The sequence below is a fragment of the Phoenix dactylifera genome, chromosome 8, assembly GCF_051530095.1.
Source record: "Phoenix dactylifera cultivar Ajwa chromosome 8, Ajwa_hap1_PhDact_Kaust_v1.1, whole genome shotgun sequence".
Taxonomy (NCBI): domain Eukaryota; kingdom Viridiplantae; phylum Streptophyta; class Magnoliopsida; order Arecales; family Arecaceae; genus Phoenix; species Phoenix dactylifera.
In genome coordinates, this window is record NC_143197.1 from 27,233,935 (window position 1) to 27,256,614 (window position 22,680).

At 40.7% G+C, this 22,680-nt stretch overlaps 3 protein-coding genes across 6 annotated transcripts; 1 reads left to right on the plus strand and 2 right to left on the minus strand.

The window, feature by feature from the left end:
- The first annotated feature begins 194 nt into the window (after positions 1-194).
- LOC103709109 (NAC domain-containing protein 68-like) lies at positions 195-1,605 on the plus strand. The gene is made up of 3 exons (XM_008794309.6): positions 195-476; positions 573-856; positions 951-1,605. The coding sequence occupies exons 1-3, from the start codon at positions 290-292 to the stop codon at positions 1,395-1,397; spliced, it is 918 nt and encodes a 305-aa protein (XP_008792531.3). The 5' UTR covers positions 195-289; the 3' UTR covers positions 1,398-1,605.
- On the minus strand, positions 1,535-11,339 carry LOC103709108 (Tetratricopeptide repeat (TPR)-like superfamily protein). 3 transcript variants are annotated; one of them, XM_008794303.6, is made up of 2 exons: positions 9,287-11,339; positions 1,535-1,993 (listed from the first exon to the last, which is right to left on the minus strand). In XM_008794303.6, exon 1 carries the CDS (start codon positions 11,185-11,187, stop codon positions 9,400-9,402), a length of 1,788 nt encoding a protein of 595 aa, XP_008792525.1. In that variant the 5' UTR covers positions 11,188-11,339; the 3' UTR covers positions 1,535-1,993; positions 9,287-9,399. The 3 variants fall into 3 exon arrangements, with proteins under 3 accessions (XP_008792525.1, XP_008792528.1, XP_008792526.1); XM_008794306.6 differs by lacking the exon at positions 1,535-1,993 and adding an exon at positions 6,164-6,365 and having other exon boundaries at positions 9,287-11,333; XM_008794304.6 differs by lacking the exon at positions 1,535-1,993 and adding an exon at positions 7,001-7,137 and having other exon boundaries at positions 9,287-11,333.
- A 2,364-nt stretch (positions 11,340-13,703) lies between these two features.
- LOC103709110 (putative apyrase 2) lies at positions 13,704-20,669 on the minus strand. 2 transcript variants are annotated; one of them, XM_039124859.3, is made up of 11 exons: positions 20,476-20,669; positions 19,621-19,667; positions 17,864-18,272; positions 16,301-16,429; positions 16,119-16,175; positions 15,816-15,908; positions 15,426-15,631; positions 15,170-15,261; positions 14,421-14,635; positions 14,156-14,345; positions 13,704-14,067 (listed from the first exon to the last, which is right to left on the minus strand). In XM_039124859.3, the coding sequence occupies exons 3-11, from the start codon at positions 18,095-18,097 to the stop codon at positions 13,904-13,906; spliced, it is 1,380 nt and encodes a 459-aa protein (XP_038980787.3). In that variant the 5' UTR covers positions 18,098-18,272; positions 19,621-19,667; positions 20,476-20,669; the 3' UTR covers positions 13,704-13,903. The 2 variants fall into 2 exon arrangements, with proteins under 2 accessions (XP_038980787.3, XP_008792533.4); XM_008794311.6 differs by lacking the exon at positions 19,621-19,667.
- Between the last annotated feature and the right edge of the window lie 2,011 nt (positions 20,670-22,680).

Below are 22,680 nucleotides of genomic sequence, written 5' to 3' on the forward strand. Positions count from 1 at the left end.
TCTGTGCGTGTCCGTAGGATAGCCCGGTCCATGAGAACCGATTTTGTCGACCATTCGAAGTCGGCGGTCGCGTCCTTTGACTCCCACCCACGGGAAGCTTCCGCGAGCCCACGTGTGGACCGCGGGGCCCAGCGCAGCCGAACCCTCGTCTCCTTTCCCATGGAAGCGTTTATAAATCCCCCTCCCATCTCCCAAGCCTGAACAAATCTCACCGCCTCCCGAGCCATTTCCAAAGCTTGGTACAAGGAATAAACCCCAAAGCCAAAGGAAACAGTAGAGTGCGAGGACGATGACAATGGGGAGTAGGAAAAGAGATGCTGAGGCTGAACTCAACCTGCCGCCGGGATTCCGGTTCCACCCGACCGACGAGGAGCTCGTCGTCCATTATCTCTGCAAGAAGGTGGCCTGCCAGCGCCTGCCCGTGCCCATCATCGCCGAGGTCGATCTCTACAAATATCACCCATGGGAGCTGCCAGGTATTGCACCCATTACAACTAACCATAGTCTTCTTCTGTGTTCATGATTCATATATAGCTGTGTTGATATATGACCCGTGTTTGTGATATGAACAGAGAAAGCGTTGTTCGGGCAAAGAGAGTGGTATTTCTTCACCCCTCGTGATCGAAAGTACCCGAATGGCTCCAGGCCTAACAGGGCCGCCGGGGAGGGATACTGGAAGGCGACCGGGGCTGATAAGCCCGTGACCCCGAAGGGGGGCCATAGGCCTCTTGGGATCAAGAAAGCATTGGTGTTCTACTCTGGGAAGGCACCAAGAGGAGTGAAGACAGATTGGATCATGCATGAGTACAGGCTTGCCGACGCAAACCGAGCCGCCAGCAAGAAGGGAACCCTAAGAGTATGTCATCAACAATCCGAGATCCATAATTTTTTTTTTTTCGTGGCTTCTTTGTGAATATAGATCTGATGAAAAGACTCATGGATTCATGCAGCTTGATGATTGGGTTCTTTGCCGGCTGTACAACAAGAAGAACACCTGGGAGAAGATGCAGCAGCAAAAGGAGGCGGCATCATTTGGAGAGACGATGGATTCTGTAGATGACACAGGATCAGACAGCTTCAGAACACCCGAATCGGACATAGATAACGATGTCGTGTTCCCGGACTTTGATGATATGGCTCGCGTTGGAGCTTACCCACCTCAAGCTTTCAATGGAATGCAAGGAGTACGAGTCAACAACACAACTGGGTATCGGCCAGCAATAGAGCAGCGTCCGAAAGAGGAGAATGAGTGGTTCACGGACCTGAATCTGGATGACCTCCACAGTTCATACATGGCTTTTGGTTCAACACCTGCTCTCGATATGTCGAACCATGATTACTACTTCTCAAACCTTCCACAGCTGAGATCAAACCAGAGTGACTTGCTACCCTTCTAAAGCTAGGAATCACAGCTGTATATAAGAAAAAATAGGCAGGAGGAGGAGAAAATCCAGTCGTAGAACTCTTTAGGATTCTTTTGTTTGATTCCATCAATTCTACATAGGCAAATCCATTCATAATCAAGGGTCAGTCGTTGATGTACATGTGATAATATTATTTTGTGGTGGAACTTTTGTTTGAATTAGTTTTACAAATTTTGAGCATTGTCTGGTGGTAGAACAATCTTGGTTTCAATTACAGAAACTTGCCTCAGGATCAAGAAATATATTCTACAAGCACGCGCGCACACAAAAAAAAAAAACAGAAAAAAGTCATAGATAGTTGGATAAACTTAACAAAGTCACAGTGTGTAGCACTGTGCACAAAAAGATGAGCAATAAGAACTCGAAGGAGAATCAGCTGTGGCTTACGGTCATAGTTATTCTTTCAGAAAGAGAGTTTACAGCATCTGCTTAGGATCTTTGTTTAGAGTGACATATCCAACAGTAGGAACAAAGTATACGTGCGGACATCCACAAGTCCAGGGTAGTGTCGAGGAAACAAGCGATTTTGTGTTGATTTAACAAGAGTGACCCTCTCAATGCTAAGTTTTCTGGAAGAGGGGAAAAAAGTGAGAGCGTAAATGCATGCATGAGCAAGCATACCACCAGAGGTAAAACAAAAAAGCAGCAAAAAATATGTGCAGACATAACGAACAGTATATGTGTTTAATTCTTTTTTAATGCATGAGCCATGCACGGTACATGAAAACTTTGGTGGCAGCAACAGATTTTTACAACTGTTATTGGATTATAATGTGGTATAGAACATGGGTGGAATCCAAAGCAGAGAGCCTTGAGAACATATTATGGTATCAGATACAGAAGCAACAGATAAGTACAATTATATTTGAAAGAGACCTTGAGAACATATTATGGTTGTCAACTTAAGGTATGAGCATGCGAAAACAAAGAGAATAGAGAGGGAAATAAGGAAAATTTCATTATCATTTCAAGTCACCTTTGTACCGGTGAGATCGTGATGCGTGGTAAAGAAACAAGAAAAATATAAATCAGAACAAAGTTGATATGTTTTACCTTTTTTCTCTGAAAATGGGAAGATTACGTATGTCAGACAATAAGGCAGTGATGTCAAGTTTCGTGTACTTGAAAAAATCAACAAAGCTAACAGGCTGGGCTTGGCCCTTGTTACTCCAAAGTTTGTCATCTGAAACTTAATGTAATACCAATAACCGCATCATATTAAATAGCTATAAATATATAATAATCCTCGTATAATTTAGAGAAACATGTACCGAGTATAAAGTTGATTGATATACCAATATGCAAGTCATACCTACTCCACGGGCCATCAGATGCCTATCCGTGATCTAGAAATGTAAACAGCATATTGGTAGAAGAAACACATAATATTTACAACCAGGACCAGGAGGAGCTATATTGGGTACATATCCTCTATTTGTCTAATGGAATTTGATATGGTCCACAAACAAGTTACTTGAACTCTGAAATCTCCAAAAGAAATGCTGCAATCAAGATTGAACCACATATCAAGAGTCACAAAGTTGGAAAATCATTGCAGAGGAGCCCAAAATTGAGGATTCATCACATGGGGAACCCATCATGCAAAGATGTTGCAATTGAAGATCTATTGATTGAAAATGCTGCAGATAATAATCTATAAGGAATCCTGAGTGTAGAAGATCACATCAAAGAAGGTCTATGAAGAGGCATGGCGAGATCGAGTCATAGTCCTAAAAGCAATAACAGAGATAGAGCAATACGAAGATCTATTCCTCATTGGTTTGCTAGAAACATCAAGGGTTGTGATCAAATCAATGATTCACAACTTGCTGGTCACCAATCAAAGAGCATCTTATCGCATGATAGCATGGAAGTCATACATAGGCCTCCATCATCAAATGTTGAAGATTCAATGGTGGATCAAGCTTCAGAGTGACATCATGACAATCTCAAGGACGAGATCCGTGCAGAAAATGATGTAAGATCATCCTTTGGATCCATAGAGTCAACAAAAGTCCAACAGCCCAAACTCTTCTGTTTTATTTGGTTTAGAAATTTGGATCTAAATTATGTCTTTTATTAGTTGATGTGTTTTCGATAAAAAAAGCAACTAGGAGTTACCGTTCACTTTAATATAGCATGAACAATACGTGCTACAGTAACCATGATCCTTTAGGAGTCCTAGTAAGAGTCAAATAGGTTGGTAGTTATCAAGGGGATTTTTCTTTCTAAGAGTCCTTGGTGACTCAAACTAGGGAACTGGTAGAGCCTACAAAGAGTCCAGAAAGGCTATTGAAAAATAGGGTACGCTAAGTTTTATGAAGGAATGAAGAAACAAGGACCGGCCATCTCCTCTTCTCTCACCCTCTCTCTCGTGCTTCTCTCCTATCTTTTCTTATTATTCTCTCTTCTACCTCTTCTACTTCTACTTTATTATTCTTTGTTCTGTTTATTGTTGACTGTTGATGTTGCATAATTTTATATCAGCTTTCTGTCAACAAATTCTGCAACTCCATATTATGATTTATTTGATTAATATATCAATCTGTTTATTATAGGATTTATATTGATTCCTCTCTTGGTGTTTTGCTGCACTTGTAAATTTCTGTGCTCAATATTTACTATAATCTATTATAAAATCCATAGAAGACCTTTCAGTTATGCCCTAAAATCTCTGTGTTGTTTTCTTCCTACCAGCTCCTCACTCAAAAACATTAGACAGAATTTTTGTGTTTTCTGCACTACCATTTGCTGATAAATTCAGTTCTATTATTTGCTGTCCTCCTCTCATAAATGCTTCACATCCTCAACCACATCCTATCTCTTGGAACCCCTCATGCAGCTCGGGCCAACCCTGAGTGGTGCTGCATCATCAGTAAGGTTCGAAGTATACCAAATCCTGATAAATAAAATCCAAAATCAGGCCTGAACATTCATTCAGCAATGTACACAAAAAAAAAAAAAAATCACATGAACACACTGCTGTAGAAAGGACTTTGTGACACTTCACTCTGCTGTATTTAATCGGCCCTTGGTCTCATCTACATGGCCATCTGAAGCAAGTTTGTAATACAGCCTCTAACAGCCATCTAAAAGGCACAATCACATATTGTCTAACTGTGGGTCAGAACTCATCAATTTTCATCCTTCTTTTCCCTAAATCACTATCCTGTTCATATTCATGTATGTTTACATCAGATATATATTTGCTCATCTGATTTGCGTCCATATGCTTCTCTATCAAATATGCATTGTCATTCCAATATTATTTCACAAAAATTTCTGTATCTACATTCATGAACAAAAGGCAGCCATGTATATGACTATCTATGCATGTCCCCAAACTTTGTTTACCATGTTGTACTTCTACCAATAAGAGACTGAAAACAATTGAATACCTTCCAGGTTCAGGTTTTATAGAGAATCATCAGGATAAACTAGAATATCACCTCTCATCATGCTGCAGATTTTCCAACCATTAACATCTGAAACTCATTTGATTAGCCATTTCGGCCTTGCAAATGGCTGATGAGAACATAATGAATAATAAACAAAGGAGTGACTGGATCTCCCCATCCTAAATGACAACTTGGACTGAGAATACTGATTGGTTTCCATTAACAAACACCAAGAACTTCAAGGTGGCAAGATAATTTCCAAACCAAAAACACCAAAAAAGATGGATCCTAGTAACCTGAGGGAACCAGGCAAGATTTTCCATTCAGAAATGTAGCAAATTGGCCATCAATGTCCACTCCAGCTACAGCATCTATTTAAGGAAAATGAAATGGCCTCCGTATCAGTCATCAATAGAATTCCAGCTTTATTTCAGATGAAATCTTCTAACCATGTCAAAAGGAGACAAATCTAGCAAGCATCTTGTAGAATAATTAGACACCCTCTGTTTCAGGTAGAAAAGAATCATATTTAGTGCCATAATCACAAATCAAGCACCGAGATGAACTTTCTAGCCTCTGTTTTGAAAGTTTAGTCTGTCCATTAGTTAGAATATGAAATCCACTGCACCATTGCAACTGAGTTTCCATCATTACCCATATTTTGTGTAGTAAGTTATAAATTTCATGTATGGGTCAGAACAGTTAACCATGGGACTTGATGAGATTAATACATTCTTATAAGTCAAATCAGCAGATAAGAACATCAGCTGCCTCTGTGGTGTGCATTGTGCCATTCTCAAAATCAATGTGCACTAAATAATCGTAAAAGAAATTCATGCTCCAGCTCCATGATGAGCGCTTGGAAATAGATAATGAAAATCATGATTCCACACTATTGTTTCATCCTCTGCCAAGCATGATGGTAAATCTCATCAATAGTCTTCGATACATCCCTCTTAGACTCAACCAATAGTACACAGTGGTAAGAAGACGAACACTCACATTCCTACTGACTTACCCAGCTAAGCCAATGGCATGAATTAGCTATATAATTTAATCTCTCATGAGATTGTTGATGTACATACCTTGTAACTCTATAAGGAATCTATCGTGTGACAGTCATTGTAAAACTCTTCGATGATGAATATGCAAAATCACCAAAATTTCCATCAGCGAACTCATGATTATTCTCATGGAAGCCAATCACAGCCATAGAGTGCCTACTGAGCAGCTTCAAATGTTCAGGCACTTAATTCTTTTTTTGGGGAGTAAGGCACTCGATTCTTGATTATTCGTGGCTTATATATAAGTCCTTATGCAAAAGATAATGAAAACCTTCAATTTCCTGAAACCAAATCATAAACCTGAAAATATTATAAAATATCTATCTTTGCATCATTTGGTCTCTCACTAGAACAAGCCACTGTATGTCCATCTAGATTTTACAATGCTTGAATTACAATGGTGCTTCATGTAACTTTTCAAAGTTTGGTTGCTGCATGACATTCAAGATCATCTATGATTGCACCTTTAGACGCCAGGCCTGTTTCCAAGTAAATTGACTAAGTTCTCTGCACTGAATAGCTATTTCCATGAATATGCAAAATTCCAGCAAGATTTGCAAGAGAAACCAGCAAAGTCCGGAATATATATGGAGCAAGAGACACATTTATATCCCATATAAAACAACACAATCAGCATTTGGAAATCTAAGCTATTGCTTCAAATTTAAGCAGAGTTTCTCTGGGTACAGGACTCTCATGACCTCCCAAAGGGGTCCTCTATAGTCCCCATAAGATTACCTAGTTTATCCATGTGCGGAGAGCAACTTCCATCTTTAAGAATCAATTGGGTTGGAACTAACAAGCATGCAGCAATTGTAAGTAAAGCTATGTTTAAAGATCTTATACCTGCCTTTAAACTCATATTTGGTAAAATTGATAAAATAGCTGACAAGTTAGGTAGCTCACTCCAGGTACAAGATCAAAAACTCAAGTCCACAATATGTACTTATCGGTTGGTCTTAACAAACTTTATCGGACACAACTACCAACAGTGGCAAGAACAGAGATTATAGCCCACACCAGTTCACCTTGCTTCATGCAAAACAAAAGATTCAGTAGAAAAAAGTGGATGTTTTTCTTGCTTCTGCTAGCTTAAGCTGTGAAACATCGTTCATGGGTTTTGAAGTGACCTCATTCCCAATGGGTCATGTAACACAGATTTGGGCATGAGCATGATGATATACAGTTTTTACCAGCAAAAAATTGCTACTTTCATAACAACATTGCGTCACACTAAAGTCTGGCCTTGACCTGTTCATGACAAAATCATAGGGAAATTTTATGCAATAGGATATTATCGTTTGCCAACGAACATGAAAAATTCAAAAATGCATCATGATATTGGAGCCCATAGAAATGTGTTTGCATCCAAATCCACATTTTGGATATTGCATTGCTATAATCAAATGGGAGAAAGAGAGAGCGAAAACTTTGGGGGTCTGTGGATTTAGAAAAGGTGCTAATGTGGTGGAGTTGAAGGGTTAGGGTCTCGGATGAAGGAGGAACAAGGTTTTGTGTGGAAAATGCTTCTAAAACTTAAATTCAAGAAACCACAATTCATCTTTCTGAACTTTTATACAATTAAGAGGGCTCAGAATATTCTAATTAAAATCCTCGGTCAGAAATGGCGAATCCTTTACTCTTAAAGGTTCTACCATCCTTTTTTTTCCAAGCATATAAAGAAGCACCTCTGTATTGCAAATATAGAAATTTGTTTATTATCAATTTAAGGCATTCCCTCAATTACTGTTAACAGATTTTATACTAGATTACATACAGTTCAGTTTTCCGCCTTTTTAAACTTCTCTACTAATTGTACATTCTAGGAAGTGGATGTGGTATTTTACATAGAAGTTTAGTTTATTCTATTGTGGTGGGGTCTGGTGTTGGAAAACAATGATCAAAAGAGAATAGAAATAAGCGAATACTGTGAATGTGCACAATGTGCAGAACTTAGAACAAGAACAAAACAGCACTATTGATGCGAGTAAAGATGAAAATCATGACCTCATGTTGAGATTTCATATAAGTTACTACCATCCAGAAAATAATCATATGATAATGTTTATCTAATAATTTTAGAAGAAATATTTCATATAGTTAACTAAGTTTTCAATGCTAATCGACTTACCTCCAAATTTTGAGCCTGTTTGGACAGATGAAGATCTTATTGGTCTGATAAGATCTTCCATCTGGACCTCTCTTTTCAAAATATGGTGGAAACCATGTGGCTGAAAAAGATTGGCACTGCTAGAGGGGGCAAGTGATCCGTATTTTTTAGAGATACTTAATCCCTTTTTCCAAGGTAATTTATCTTATCCTAACAAATAAGGATAAATTGCTCCCTCCAGGTGCACCGATCTCTTTTAACCATCCAGTTTCCACTGCATTCTCATAAGAGAAGCCCCACCAGAAGATCTAATTGGACCAATAAGATCTTCCGGCATCCAAACAGACCCTTCATCTTTGAAAGATCACTTAGTCAATGATCACTTTGGCTGGTCTTCTTTTGGTTGCAAGTTTAATGATATTCAAGAATAGATGAAATATTGTTTTTCACATATTATTTGCAATATAGCTTCAGTAAACATTATATTTGCAATTATATAATAGATCTCCTAGAGGGTGCCAATCTGTTGAGTTGGCAAGTCTCCTTGCACAGATACAAGAAACCTGGGTAGAATAATGCCCTCACCCCAATTTTCAGCAAGGCTTCCACCCATCTAGTTCTTAAGAGAGGAGGAGGAGAGGAGAAGATCCTAGATCTTGGTCAGAGAGAAAAAGATTAAACTTCCTTCTCCCTCCAACTAGATCTTACATGGACACTTGGTAATGCACTTCATATAAATCATACCTGGGGTTACTTAAAAGGGAAATAATATCTTGCTAAGATGCCCATTGAAGCCCTACTTGGCAACTTGTAACAATCATATATGTGGAAATAGTGGGGTCACTGAAATTCATCCGGTGTCCACATCTAAATCCGTATCAGCAAGAAAAGCCTTTCCAACATGACTGTAGCAGCATATCATTGTTAATGTGATGAAAGCAATAATTATTTTAGTTTCTTCGAGGAGATAAATTCAAGCTATAATTTATATGGCTTTACAGTATTTTAAGCTATAAATTTTTATTGGGCTTTGCAGTATTTTAAGCTATAATTTTAGTGACAGGCACATCCTATAGGGAGCAAGTAACATTAGTTGTAACTTGTAAGGCATGTAGAGCGAAATCTATATGTCCATTTACCCGCAATTAATGTAACAATCCAAATATATATATATACATAAAAACCATTAGCAAGACATAAAAGGAACATTCATATGTATAACTTTTGATGAATAACAATGCATGTGTTATTCATTTGAAACATGTATAACTAAAGACTGAATAAGCTTACCAGGATACATAGAGGTTCAGGAACTGATAGAGGGTTGTATAACGGTTGATTTTCTTAAGAGCAGAGTGCCCTTGTAGAGTGAAGGATACTCATTTGAAACGATAATAAATATTTCAGCTACCAAAAGAAGAGAAGCTCCGATCCCTTGGAAGACTTATTGCTTCAGGTTGTTTTAGAAAGTCTCTCCAAGAGGCACCCCTGGGTTTCTTGTCCAAGGGGTCCCGAGTAATCCTCTTTCCTCCCAAATCCACCACTGTAGATTGTTCAGCAACTTCTTTGGCAGAAAGCCATGCTTGAATCATCTCCTCAGTCTTCGGCTCGGGCAGAAAACCTTTCATCTTCATCTCCTCATAATATCTCGAAGCCTCTTCTAACTTTCCATTTAGAAACAGACCATGTATCAAGACGATATATGCACTTCTATCCGGACTCAATCCGTTCTCAATCATCTCATTCCACAGCCTATAGACGCCGTCATGCTGCCTCCACCGGCAAAATTTCCTGGTTAGCATAATATATGTTTCAATCTCCGGGCTGCATCCCTTTTCCTTCATTCCATTCAACAGCTCAAACACCTCATCTACACTCCTCGCGGCATCAAAGAATGCATGATAAGTCCTAATAGAAGGAGTGAGACCCCTCTGCAGCATCTCATCGAACACTTGCCTTGCATCATCAACTCGACGCGCCTTACATAGCGGTCTAATGAGAGAATTATAAGTAACAGCATTTGGAGCGACGCCCTTCTCCTCCATTTTCTTCACAAGACCCTTGGCATCCCCCATGCACTTGCCTTTGGCCAGAGCATACACGACCGCATTATAAACCTTTATATCAGGCTCGATGCCAACCTCCCTCATCTGATTATACAGCTTCAGGACATCGGTGAGATTGCTGGCTTTCGAGTAGCAAGAGATCATACTCCCATACGACACAACATCCTTGGGGATGCCTCTGTTTTCCATGTCCCTCCAAAACCTCTTAGCCTCCCGGAGATAGACCATGATATTGCACCACCCATTGAGCACGATATTGAAGCTCTTCGTCTCGAAGGGGAATGCGGACTCGTTGCACAGAAGCAGGTGCTCGGCGTCCTCCACATTCTTGTACCTACAGAGGGCACTCAGGAGGCCATGGAAGTCATCGATTCCTGGTGCGAAACCAAATTTCTTGAACGCATAGAAGGTATTGATCGCCCTCCCGACATCGTGGGCGGCGCAGTACCTCCTGATCAAGATCAGCAGGGTCTGGCGGGTGACGAGAGAAGGGCCGTGCCTTGAAGGGGTCCCTCCCTTCATCTCCTGGACGAGGGTCCACGCGGTGTCGAACCGCCGCATCTTTCCAAGGATCGCGATCATGCAGTTGTACTCGCGGGCGGAGTGGGCATAGCCCGGCTGCTTGCCGGCCCACAGGAAGAAGGTGAAGGCGGGGCCCCAGTCGTTGCGGAGCGAGGAGAGGACCTCCACCACCAGTTCTTGGGAGGCACGCACGCTGCACTGCTCCAGCCTCTTCCTGGCCTCCGCGCTGTTCCCTCCAAAATCCCTAAGACAGGCCATGACCGTCTCCACATCTTGGAGGAGCTCACCATCCAATTTATTAGCAGATTCTGCTGCTCCGAGATCATCGTCATGGTCATCCCTTTCGCTGTCATCATCATTCGCAGAGTAAGTGATTCGGGTGTTGTGCTGAGGGCTTGAGGAGAAGAAATTGGAACGGGTTGCCACAAGAGAGTTGCTGATGGGAAGGTATTGCCTGAGAAGGAGGACGGAGGGCTTGGGAAATTGAGAAATATGGGGTATACTGTTGAATGGAGGGAGAAGATGGGATTGAGGGAAGAAGGAGGAGGAGGAGGAGGCGGCGGGAAGGAGAGGAGTCCATGACCTAAGGCTCTTCCGCCACATGGAAACTGCTCCAAGAAGCTATTGCCGATGGATTGATAGATTACGAAGTAATCATAGTTTGGGGAGGCATATCTTTGAGGAGAGGAGGAGATTGAAAGAAGAATAAGCGAGGGATCCACAGTACTGCTCGTGTGCAAGCTTCAGAGAGGACTGGGAGAATGGGAGCGGAGAACCAGAAGGGCTAGAATCTCGAAAGATGGAAACGGGTCGGGTTCGGGTTCGGGTCCGATGGACCGACACGAACCGCCAGTAGGTTACCAATCTCCGGAAAACAGACCCACCGACGTGTCCGACCCGGATCCAACCTGGGTTGAGCCGGTCGAGGGGAACGGGGAGGTAGAGGAAGAAGGGCCGAAGGGGTGGACGAGGCGAGAGGAAGGGATGGGAGGAAAAGAGAGAAGGTTTGCAATTTTGGTCCCTGAGGCTTCCAACAAAGTGCTGAAAAGGGACTCCAAGACAGCAACTGGCTGCTTTCCACACAGATTTACATGGATAATATTTCTCACCCTATTTGGTGGATATAAAAATCGTATGAGGCGGGTATAGAGAAAGGAATATAGGATGAGTTTCTTATTTTGACGTTATTTCTCTTGTACTTATTTTAAAAAAATCTAAAGATCAAAAAGTCTTCCTACTAATGAAGTAGTCCCATAATTTAAAAAAAAAAAATGTTGCCCTCTTTCTTTCTTATTTTTAGAACATTATTTTTATCGGTACTTAATGATACATACCAAGTAAATTAATTATCTAGCAAGTTAATACACATCTCTAAATAAATTGATGCATAGTCTCTAAAACATGATGTTAACTTCTATGCAGCATACGACTAGGTGATACCACTTAGCAAATTAGATAAAGTTAAGAAATTTTGCTCTATATATTAGTACTAATAAATACCATATTCTGAAACTATGTATCAATTTATTTAAAGTTGCGTATTAGCTTGTTAGATGACTAATTTATTTGATGTATATCATCTGGCTATTTAGTGTGTACTGATAAAAAAATATTTTCTAAAAACTGTATATTGATTTACTTAGAAGATGTGCATTTGATCACTGCTGGATGTGTATCAAAGAGACTTACAGTACGTATCAAAAAGTCGATGAATGTGTATCATCCGACCATTTAGTATGTGTTGCGGAAATGAAGGGTCTCGGACTTAAAGGGCAAAACCGTGAGGGAGGCCGACTTGTATCGTACCCTACCCTAAAGTGGACAGTACCTCCTGTGGGGACGCAGTATTCTTTTCTTGTTCCAGTTCAGTGGGGGCTAAGGTCTCCCGACCTCATCATTGGCGTGCCAGGTGTGGGCCCTTGACCTCAACTCAGACCTTCTCGCTAGGGGGTGATGTTGTGGGAATAAAGGGTCTCAGACTTAGTCCCACATCGACTGAATAGTGGAAAGGTCTGTGCCTTAAAATGGAGAGCTCAATTACCCTTCTATCAGGAGGCGCCTTTTAAAGGGCAAAACTATGAGGGAGGCCGACCTGTGTCGTACCTTCCCCAAAGCGGACAATACCTTCTGGGGGGATGCAGTCTCCTTTCTCTGTTTCAGTTCGGTGGGGGATAAGGTTTGAGGTCGGGGGAACCCCGACCTTATCAGTATGTGCTGGTGAATATAATGTTTCAAAATTATGTATCAATTTGTTGGGTTACTACTAAAAAATCTTTGGAACCGCCGGTAGGTTACAAATCTCTAGAAAACAAATCCACCGGACGGGTCCGACTCGAATCCAACTTGGGTAAGCAGGGTAGAGACCGTCGAGGGGAACATGGAGGAAGAGGAAGAAAGAGGATGTCATGCATGATTCTCTCTCTCTCTCTCTCTCTCTCTCTCTCTCTCGTTTTTTTTTTTTAATCATGAAAATGATGCTCCATTAGAGGAAGAAGCTCATGATTTTATGGTTACTTTTTTAAGATAGGTGTTAGAAAAAAAGTGGCAAAATAGAAAATCTACTCTATATTTTTTTCTTTGGTGCCCGCCCCATGTAAATTTTGTTCCACTACTATAGAGAACCGGTAGCTTTACATGTTCCTTGTCACTCTGGATTGGTGCTTTAAAGATATAGTGCATCGGTGCTTTTAATCTTTGAAGTATTTTGTATTGTGATGCTAATGCTTGCATCTATACCAGAGCTACATAACTTAGACGTTCTACCAAAAAAAGGGATGTGATTAGATCATTAGAATTGGAGAGGCGAAGCTAGTGTTTATGGAAAAACGGGTGGGAGAAGTCCTAGAATCAGGACTAGGCGGGTTTTGTAGAATAGTACCCATAATAATGATGTCATAAAATTGCTTAATCCGTTTAGTCCAATTTCAAAAAGACAGGACCAGACCAGTGGATCCAATAGGTTGGGTTAGAGACTTAAGAGGGCTGGATCTGATTGGTAAATGGAGTCGTCTTAGAGTTGACTGAAGGGAACGAGAAATTAAAGTTTTCTTCTACTAAGAACACTAACATGAAGTAATATCACTTCAGAAACCATACCTTTGTGGGAAAAGGTAGAAGCGTGGTGGAAATATCATGCCTCTTTATTCTCAATAGAAATATTATCTCTTTATAACACATAAGAAGCAGAACATGAAAAGTTACAACAAGTCACGTAAGATTGAGATGTCCACATGATCCATGAGGGTTGGCCTCACTATAATATTTAAGTAGAACCAATAAAGTCTTTTCAGCATGATAGGCTAGAATACTAATCACGAAATCACCATTGAAGCCACAAGGGCCGAATTTTCTTCATTGCAAGTGATTGTGTAGATTGAGATGACACAACTTCAATGGCACTACCAAGCGGCCATGCTGCCCCCACATAGGAATCGCCATACTTCACCTTGCTAACCAGTGTGATCTCTTGTGATGGCTCCAAGCCTATTATTTGAGAACCAGCAAGGGAGAATAATAGAATATATCAAATTTCTAAGGAGCACGGCAAAAGCCTCATCATGTCGTTACTTACCAAAACCATCCACGAGCAATGTGTATTCATAAGCAAGGTCCATGCATATGTATGGCAAGTCATCTGCTGCGACATTAGGATAGGTGACATTGGCTTCCTCAAGACTCAAATTGCAAGCAGTCTTGGCAGCTTCCTCAAAGTCTGAAGGTGTAACCAGAGCACTTGGCTCCTCGGGGTCTATAAATCCAACCTGTGTGCCAGTTGATGCACAAGAATTAGTGAACTAGGTTACCATGGATAAGAGGAATACTCAAAAGAGTTTAACCTGAGCAGCTCTGTCGTAGAAAAAGGATGCCACATATATGTTCTTCTGCCCATCTCCACCTCCACCACTCCACACGCCACCAAATGAGCAGTCCTCGTATGTACATGTTTCATTTATTTTTAGAGTTTTTATTGCATCAGTCCTACATTTGTTGTAGCTAGACCCTGAAGGTGAAGCTGAAGCATTGTACACCTCACCATTATACTCATAGGTACCTTAAAGAGACAGCCATCATAAGTTTTTAGCATGTCAAGAACTATATCAGAAGGCATAATGGAATTAAATTGTTCGAGCCAATTGTAAATGTATGTAATATTTTTGTTGGAAATATAGCTTTTTTTGAGCTTCAGCACAGGAGTGAATCATATTTTTTAAGCAAAACTCAAAATCAGCTGCCAAGTATTTAACTTATGGCTATGAGATCTTTTTACAACACCGGCAAAATATGGACCTGGTATCAGCCTTATCACCTAACATATCATAATATATCAGTGAAATTTTCTTCCCTTATGCATTACCAGTTGATCTGTCAATCTTCACATTTTCAGCAGAAGAACTTGAGGATTTTGAAAACATGCAAGTTACCAAGAGGATAGGAACAAAATGCAAATTAAATGGTTTAAGAATCTTGCACACGATATGTTAATTTTGGAGGAAGCATTTTATATAATGTATGCATATGATAAATGGAAATGATAATCATCAGCACAATTGGCTGGCAAACTGTATGAATAGAAGTGGAAACATACCAGTATAGCCACCCAACATGCAATAGCTGTAAGGGTCATCCACAGCCTCCAGAATCTCTGCTCGAGCAGCCAATAAGCCAAAATTCAAGTAACTACAATACCAATTTCATAATCTTGTTATAGTGGTTCTGATCTTTGGAGCTTTAATTTCTTGAGTATGAAGGCCACTTGACTACATAATTATATTCTACATATATAGACATCATAGAGAAGAAAAAGAAGAGCACCAATAGTTCAGAAATAGAAGCTATGAAACCTGTAAGCATAAAGGTAGTAATTAGTTTCATTAAGAAGTTGTTTGGTCACATATGGATCATCTCCATTCGAGATATTTGGAGCATTTGCGGCAGCCTCTTCAGAGACAGCATAAGCCATTTGGACAGAGCCACCTCCTAAATCAACCACTCCAACTGTGTCTGAGTATTTATTTCCCAAATTCCCCAACAAATAATTCATAGCAACCTGCAAATAATAAAGGACCTTTTCACCATATCAGCCCTTACACAAGAAGCAATAATGCTCTGAAAAGTAAATAACAAAACCTCAATTAGATGTCACTATCCCATGATTAGCTATTGCAAGGAGGTTCTGTAAATTTCAATGTACATCAAAAATTTTGTACGTACATGAAGTTTACATTCCATACCCATAAATAAGAACCTTCTTGATATCCTTCAAGAACAGTGACCCACTCCGACTCGTACTCTAATGAGCTGTTGGTTTGAAGAAGATCCCTAACCTGAAGAGTGCAAATGACACTTAATCAGGCTACTAAACTGCTCAACTGAAAGCCATATTGTGACTTAGTTTGTTGAATTTGCTCCAGAACAATTTTTAATGTCGTAATTTAAAATTCATTCAATCAAGTAAATTGTAGCACATTGAACCACAATTGATTGTTCTATTATTTCAGCTGAAATTCACACTAAAGTTATGATAGGAAGTTTACAGCTTGCAAAATTTCTTCGGACTTTTCATCGCCTAAATTTCTCAGACCAGCAGTTGCCTGCAGATGTATCAAAATGTGAAGAACACTTGGAAACAGCATCAAACCACATGTCAACAGCAATTTAGCACTACAAACATTACCAAAGATCAGTTAACTAGAGTGTGAATAAAGATGAATTATACCCCTAATCTAACAGGTGTTGTGGGTTGCAATTCCTCAGGAACCACACTTTCAGCCTCCTCCAGGAGAGGAATGAGTGAATTGGCTGCCTCTTGGGGATCATCAGCATAAGAGCTCAAACCTGGTTTTACCTGTATATAAGGTACAAAATAATGGTGAGAACATCACTCTTGGGTTAACAGAAACTAGTGACCTCTATATGGCCATTTGCACTAGTTTTAGCAGGAGAATTGTACCCACCAATATCAAGATCAAAACGATTTAGGTCACCACATACTGCAATTGCAAGATATGGCACAGGGTGAAATAAAGACGTGAATTAAAATCCTAGGACTCTCTCACAGCCATCCCGTCTCCAAAGACTTTACTAATGACTTTTAACATCATAATGACTATTGAAGCAGTTTCTGGGTACCTTCATTAATTATTTTCAACAATATAAAATTGTAGCTAAATGCTAGATGATTTACTAGAAGTAATATAAAATTGTCAAAATATAATAGTACTTTGGTAGACAAATAAAAATATCAAAATAATATACAAGTAATAGCTAGATACTGGATGATTTTCTAAAAATAATATAAACGACCAATAGCCAAAGGTGAAAAAATATATGGATCATCAAGGATATCATTTGATGTTTTCATTGTTCATAAGAAGAAATATAATACTTTGGAAAATAAATAGAAATGCTAAACCAAAAAATGTATGAACAGTGTCTAAAACTTTTTGGGTGTTATCAGCCATTATTCTCATTATGCAAGTTAAAACTATCTGTTTTAGGAGTTAGGATCTCGATCCAAAAAAATTTTAATAAAATGTTAAGAAAGGGGGAAAATGGTTGTTGTTTTTTTTTTGTCCCGTTATTTATAGCTGTAACAAAATCCGGCAAGGGTGTGCTTTTACGCAACAGTTAAATTTCTCCATTATAACATAAAGGTCGCAAGTTTGGACCACAGAAAGTCATTTCATATGCAAGGTGAAGCTGCCTACATCTAACTTTTTGCCCAAAAGTTTGGAACATGGAAATGATCTATCCTTGTGCAGAGATAAAGCTTTATACTTCTGACCCTCCGTAGACCTCAGAATAGTGGGAATCTCCTAAACTAGGCCACCCTTTTAACAACAACAGAACCTGGTAGATTATATCGTTTATGGATCACATACTCTCCTATCAACAGTTTGTAACAAGTCCTTTCTCTTAAATCACCCATTATCTCCTATCAATGGATTCATAGTCTACTCCTCTCCACCTATCTGTCCAGAGAGAGCACTCTCAGTGCAAGGGACCAAGATTAGGACTTTGGTGAGAGGTAATACCATCCAAACCAAAGTTTGATGGTGGTTTATGACATCTATTCGCATAAATTCCAAAATGAAAGCCAGCTTGGCTGGTGCTCTGTGTCAATTTCACTAACGGCACTGAGATTCAAGTTAATGGGAAAACGGCATTTCTAAAATCTTGCAGCTTAACATGGTCGCATTTGTCTTCCCTCCACCTGCTTCCGTACACTGGAAAACTCAATCAGAACGGTGTATATAAACAAATAAAACTGTGTGGATACCGCAACGTAGAGCTCGATGTCGTCGCCGATGTTGACTAGGTCCATGTTCTCGTCGAACCGGAAGACGTGGACCCGGCTCCCGGTGCTCCCGGCGTCAAAGATGACGGCGTAGCTCTCCGTTTCTCCACGGACGCCGCCGCCGCCCGCGGCCTTCCGGCCGAGCACAATGCCGCCTGCTACGTGTGGCACGAGAAGCAAGACAAGCGACGCGTATAGGACGAGATCCCGCTCCATCCCGGCGCTGCAAGAGGGAAGGAAGCGAAAGGAGAAGCACGAGAGAATGGAGGGAGCCCTAGAGGCGATGCTATCTGGGCTCTGCTCCCGCTTTTCAGGCGACTCCAAGCAAGCTATATAGACTGTGTTTTGCTTCACAAGCAGGCTGCCGGGCGTGGCAGAAAATTATTGGACACTGGAAGAGGGAAGAAATGGAAAAAAAATAAACATTAATATATGCATATACACACATATATAAGATAAGAGAATGATAACAGGTAACCAGAGCTTGTCAGAGCTGGATCACATCCTCTCCAACAGGCGCTTCTAACTAGTCTTCAGGTTGAAAAGCCCACTGCTGAATAACTCGTTATTCCTTATTGGTGTTTAACTGAATAGATGGCAGATTATTTAACCGAAAACTTAGTATGGGATTATTGTTTCCCGTTAGATGTTTGCTAAGTGGTAATTACAAGCATTAGTATGTGACATTCAAACTACCTTTGTCGTTTAAATTTTGGTCCATAAACAGACTTTCGGTCCTTTTCAAGTTAAGTGTTCAAGTGTCACGCCTCCACTACCACGGGGCACATGCAGCACTCAGTGCACACGTGGGAGGCATATAAGGAGAGAATACGGGACTTTCCTGCCAGATATTGCTTTGTTTCAGGACGCATCTGCAGAATTTGGAGACACCCGTCTCATATGTCCAAACTCTAGAACGAGTCTTTTCAATGTGGGACTATTGGGCCTCACATCCTTTTCACCATCGAATAACAGCTGTCCTCGGCTCTGATACCAAATATCACGCTTCTACCTCCGCGGGGCACATGCGGCACCCAGCGCTTATGTGGGGACCACATAAAGAAGGAACACGGAGCTTTTTTGTTAGATATTGTCCAATTCTGAGGCCTACACATGCGTCGCACGCACCGCTCAAACTCCTTCGTGATTTTATTATCTACCCAAAATGCTCCAAAACGAGTCTTTTTAATACGAAACTACTGCGCCTCACAGAAGTGGACCCAACCACAGTCATCCGTATGTTGCATAACAGCCGGGTTATATGATACAATATGCTCTCTCCGTACCATGCGGGCCCTACTCAATCATGGTCATAGCGTGAGTGAGAGAATAGACCTTGACTTCAACTTCAAGCTGAAGCGGGTTCCAACTCACGAGTGATGGCTATTTTACACTCTGGAGTTACTTAAATCCAGTAAAAAGTTAACTAGTTCCTTTTATGAAAAAAAAATAAAAATCTACTACTGCACTTGCCCCTTCCTAAAGTAACAGAAAGCAGATTCGTAAGCGGGATACCTGCCCTATCATAGTCTTGCATGCAGCTTAGACGGACAAATATCATGTCGATATCTCCTCTACCAACCGAGCATAATTTATGAAATTACTATTCAAAATAAAGCATAATTTTTATAATATATATATTGATTCTTTGTTTAAAACAAAAAAATGATATCATCAATGACAAATAATATACATATAAAACTTATGATAGTTTGATAAAGAGGATAAGGTCTAGTTACCTCTGCTGCTTTAAACCATCAAAATTTATTGGGCGAGTCGGCTAAACCTATTTAAATAAATTAAACATGAAATCAATTCCTCGATAACTTTAATAATAGTAAACTAACAAGAAAAAGAGGATGATTGGCTAGGGGATGACATTTGGTAGCTCCGAATGAATTATGCCTAAGCAATTCAATCAATGAATTAAAAAGCATGGACTCGATCAAAGCTAAGATTATTTGACAAGATTCGTCAATAGTGGGCTTCAAGGATTCGCAACAAGGGCCAGGATGAACGATTCAATAGGTTGCTCGGGCATTGAGGCGGCCCAGGGTCACTTTACGGGAGTCAACTTGGGTCCATAAGAAGATGGAACCATTCATTGGAGTCCAAGGGTTTGCTTAGAGAGAGAAAGAGAGAGAAGAGAAAGGGAACAAGAAAGAGAAAGAGAGAGAGTCTTCACCTCTCCTAGAAAAGGATGGGGAGGCCAAGATCGTCGGAGACTATGCTAGAGGGTATGGTTGGCGACCGGAGGCAGTGGACAGCTGGCAGCAGTGACCGATCGGCTAGAAATCAAAAGAGGGTTGGAAAAATAGGAAAAGAGAGTTTTCTTTCTTATTTTTGGTCGTTGGTCACTCACGGACAGCCATAGCTCTGCAGTGGAGGAAGGTAGGGAGGCCGAGGAGTCCCTCTAGATGTTCGACGTCAAGAGGTAAGGGCTTCAGTGGCCGAAAAAAATGAAATAAAATGCGAAACAAGGTGGAACATGGGTTTCTTTTTCTTGGTGGATTTCTAGCGAAATCAAAGCCAGTGGTGGTGCTTTAAGGTCATAAGAAAAAGAGAGCAAAAGAGAAGAAAGGTCGTGGCTTTACCTTGGCTTCGATAGCATTCTCTAGACTTGTTTTCCGCCGGCCATAGTGAAAGGAGAATGATAAAAATAGAAAGAAAGAGAGAGAAAGGAGAAAAAAAAAAAAGGAGCAGTGCTGGTGGTGGAGTGCCTTGGAGGGAGGAGGAGGCTACTTTATAAAAAAGCCCTAAGTCCAGACCAAACTAAGCTATCACAAGCGGTCCTCATGGCAAATGGCCTTTGTATTTGTATCTGTATATGGTCCTACATTGAATTCTCATGCATCTTGATGCATGATTGATTGTTTGCATAAGCCATGGTCTGATGAGCATCAAAGGTAATATTTTTTTAAAAAAAAATATGTACGAGCTGATCAAGATTATATATATCAGAAAGAAAGTCAGCTAGCTACATTAAAAGTTGTGGAATAGGTTTCCGCGGGCAGTAGGATCTAATCACTTGTTTAAGCCGAAGTTAGACATGATCTAATTTAGTAATTATCACGATAGCATATTTTCTTGCCTAATGTATTGAGTATTACTTTTGCATTGTTTTTTCTTGCCAAAATTAGTCAAAAATATTTATTTCATTAGATGATCTTATTTTAGTCTTTGGGCTTTCCTTGCTCAGCAAATTTTGTTTTTTTAAAAGAAAAATATCTTTATAAATACTTATTGTAACCACCCAATTAGGATAGTTTAAGGATTAATAAATTATTCAGAGATTTTTCTAAGTTTTCAGGTTTGTTTCAGGCTTTCTAGTCCCATCAAGGTGCTGTTTTGCACCGGTAGCTATGTTGGCAACCAAAAGAGTGGTTGAATCTGTGAGTGGCCCACCATGTCGATGCTGAGGTGAGCCCAAATCTGTGAGTTGTTTGTCCATGGGCAAAGGAGATGGGACACTGACCTCATCACTCATCTCTTTGGAGTAAGAATCCTTACCTATTCGATGCCCGAAATAGGAGGGTGTGGCACTTCACTTGTAACCCGAGAGTGAGGCAAAGGGCCTATATAATATCTACAGAGTTGAGCCTGACCAGAGATTGGATGTTGCTTGGATTTAGAAGCTGAGGGTTCACCCAAGGATGGTGTTGTTCATTTGGAAAGTGGAATTAGGTCGGCTGCCATCCAAATGAGTTTTGAGCAGTTGGAGGATGAGATTTCCCCCGAATTGCAATGTTTGCCCATTGGTGGAGTTAGTGGATCATGTTTTGTTCTAGCGCCTGAGGGCACGCCAGGTTTGGGGCCTCATCCAACCCCCCTTTGCTTTCCTCTAAGCTGGGTTCTAGTTGAGTCTTTTCTTTCCTATCTAAGGAGTGCAGGAGCAGACCCCACACCAGAGGCCAAGGTATTAGGATTACATATTTGGCCTACCATATCTGGCTTGCCAAGAATGGTTGATCTTTGAAGATAGTACTCAGCCACCGAGAATCACTTCGGAGAAGGCCTTCACTGGGGCTGCTAATGTCATTCACTCACCTACTGTGGGAAAGACCTTGATAGTTTTGGACACCTAAGACCCCACCTCAGCTTGCATAGAGTTTGGGATGCGGCTCATCTCCTAGGAGTCAGCACCCCCAAGCTTCCTCAAGGTAAACTTCGATGGTAGTGTGAGCGGTAACGGCATCAGAGGAGGCGCAGGCTTTGTGATCAAAGGCCGGAATTCTCATCTCATCGTTACTAGTGGGAGTCGGATTCATAATGTCACTATGCCTAGTGCTAAGCTAAGGGCAGCCTTGTCAAGCACCATTTATGCGAGGTGTCATTTGCGGACGGATTCCATTCACCTAGAGGGGGACTTAGTGTTACAGTGATTAGCTGGGTTCAGAAGTAGGCTGGGAATGGGGACCGCTACCTCTGCTCTACGATATTTGATGTACTAGTGGTTCTACATCCTTTAGAGCAACTTATGTCTACCGCAAGGCCAATAGAGCGGCGGACTGGGTTATTTCTTTTGTAGCAGTGCACTCTGGCGAGGTGGTGTGGACTGATAGTGAAAATGTGCCCACCCTTCTTTGGGATATTCATTTGAGATCTATGTGAATTATCCGTCTTAACAACACCCCCCCCCCCCCCCCCCCCCCAAAAAAAAAAAAAAAAAAAAAAAAGAAAAAAGAAAAAAGTTGAATCTATTTTATGAGATTTCAATCACATCACGAATAAGTAATGGGGCATCACAGCTCGATGATGGCTTCATAGAGCATCTCGACAAAATGACATAGGGTCCATGA

Bases quoted from the DNA above. Each gene is read 5' to 3' on its own strand.
- LOC103709109 (XM_008794309.6), top strand. From the start codon at position 290: ATGACAATGGGGAGTAGGAAAAGAGATGCTGAGGCTGAACTCAACCTG. The intron at 477-572 runs GTATTGCACCCA...TGATATGAACAG, and splicing joins TCACCCATGGGAGCTGCCAG to AGAAAGCGTTGTTCGGGCAA. The intron at 857-950 runs GTATGTCATCAA...GGATTCATGCAG, and splicing joins GCAAGAAGGGAACCCTAAGA to CTTGATGATTGGGTTCTTTG.
- LOC103709108 (XM_008794303.6), bottom strand. From the start codon at position 11,187: ATGTGGCGGAAGAGCCTTAGGTCATGGACTCCTCTCCTTCCCGCCGCC.
- LOC103709110 (XM_008794311.6), bottom strand. From the start codon at position 18,097: ATGGAGCGGGATCTCGTCCTATACGCGTCGCTTGTCTTGCTTCTCGTG. The intron at 15,262-15,425 runs GTTTCATAGCTT...TTGGTATTGTAG, and splicing joins TACTACCTTTATGCTTACAG to TTACTTGAATTTTGGCTTAT. The intron at 14,636-15,169 runs GTATGTTTCCAC...TGTCTCTTTAAG, and splicing joins CATGTTGGGTGGCTATACTG to GTACCTATGAGTATAATGGT.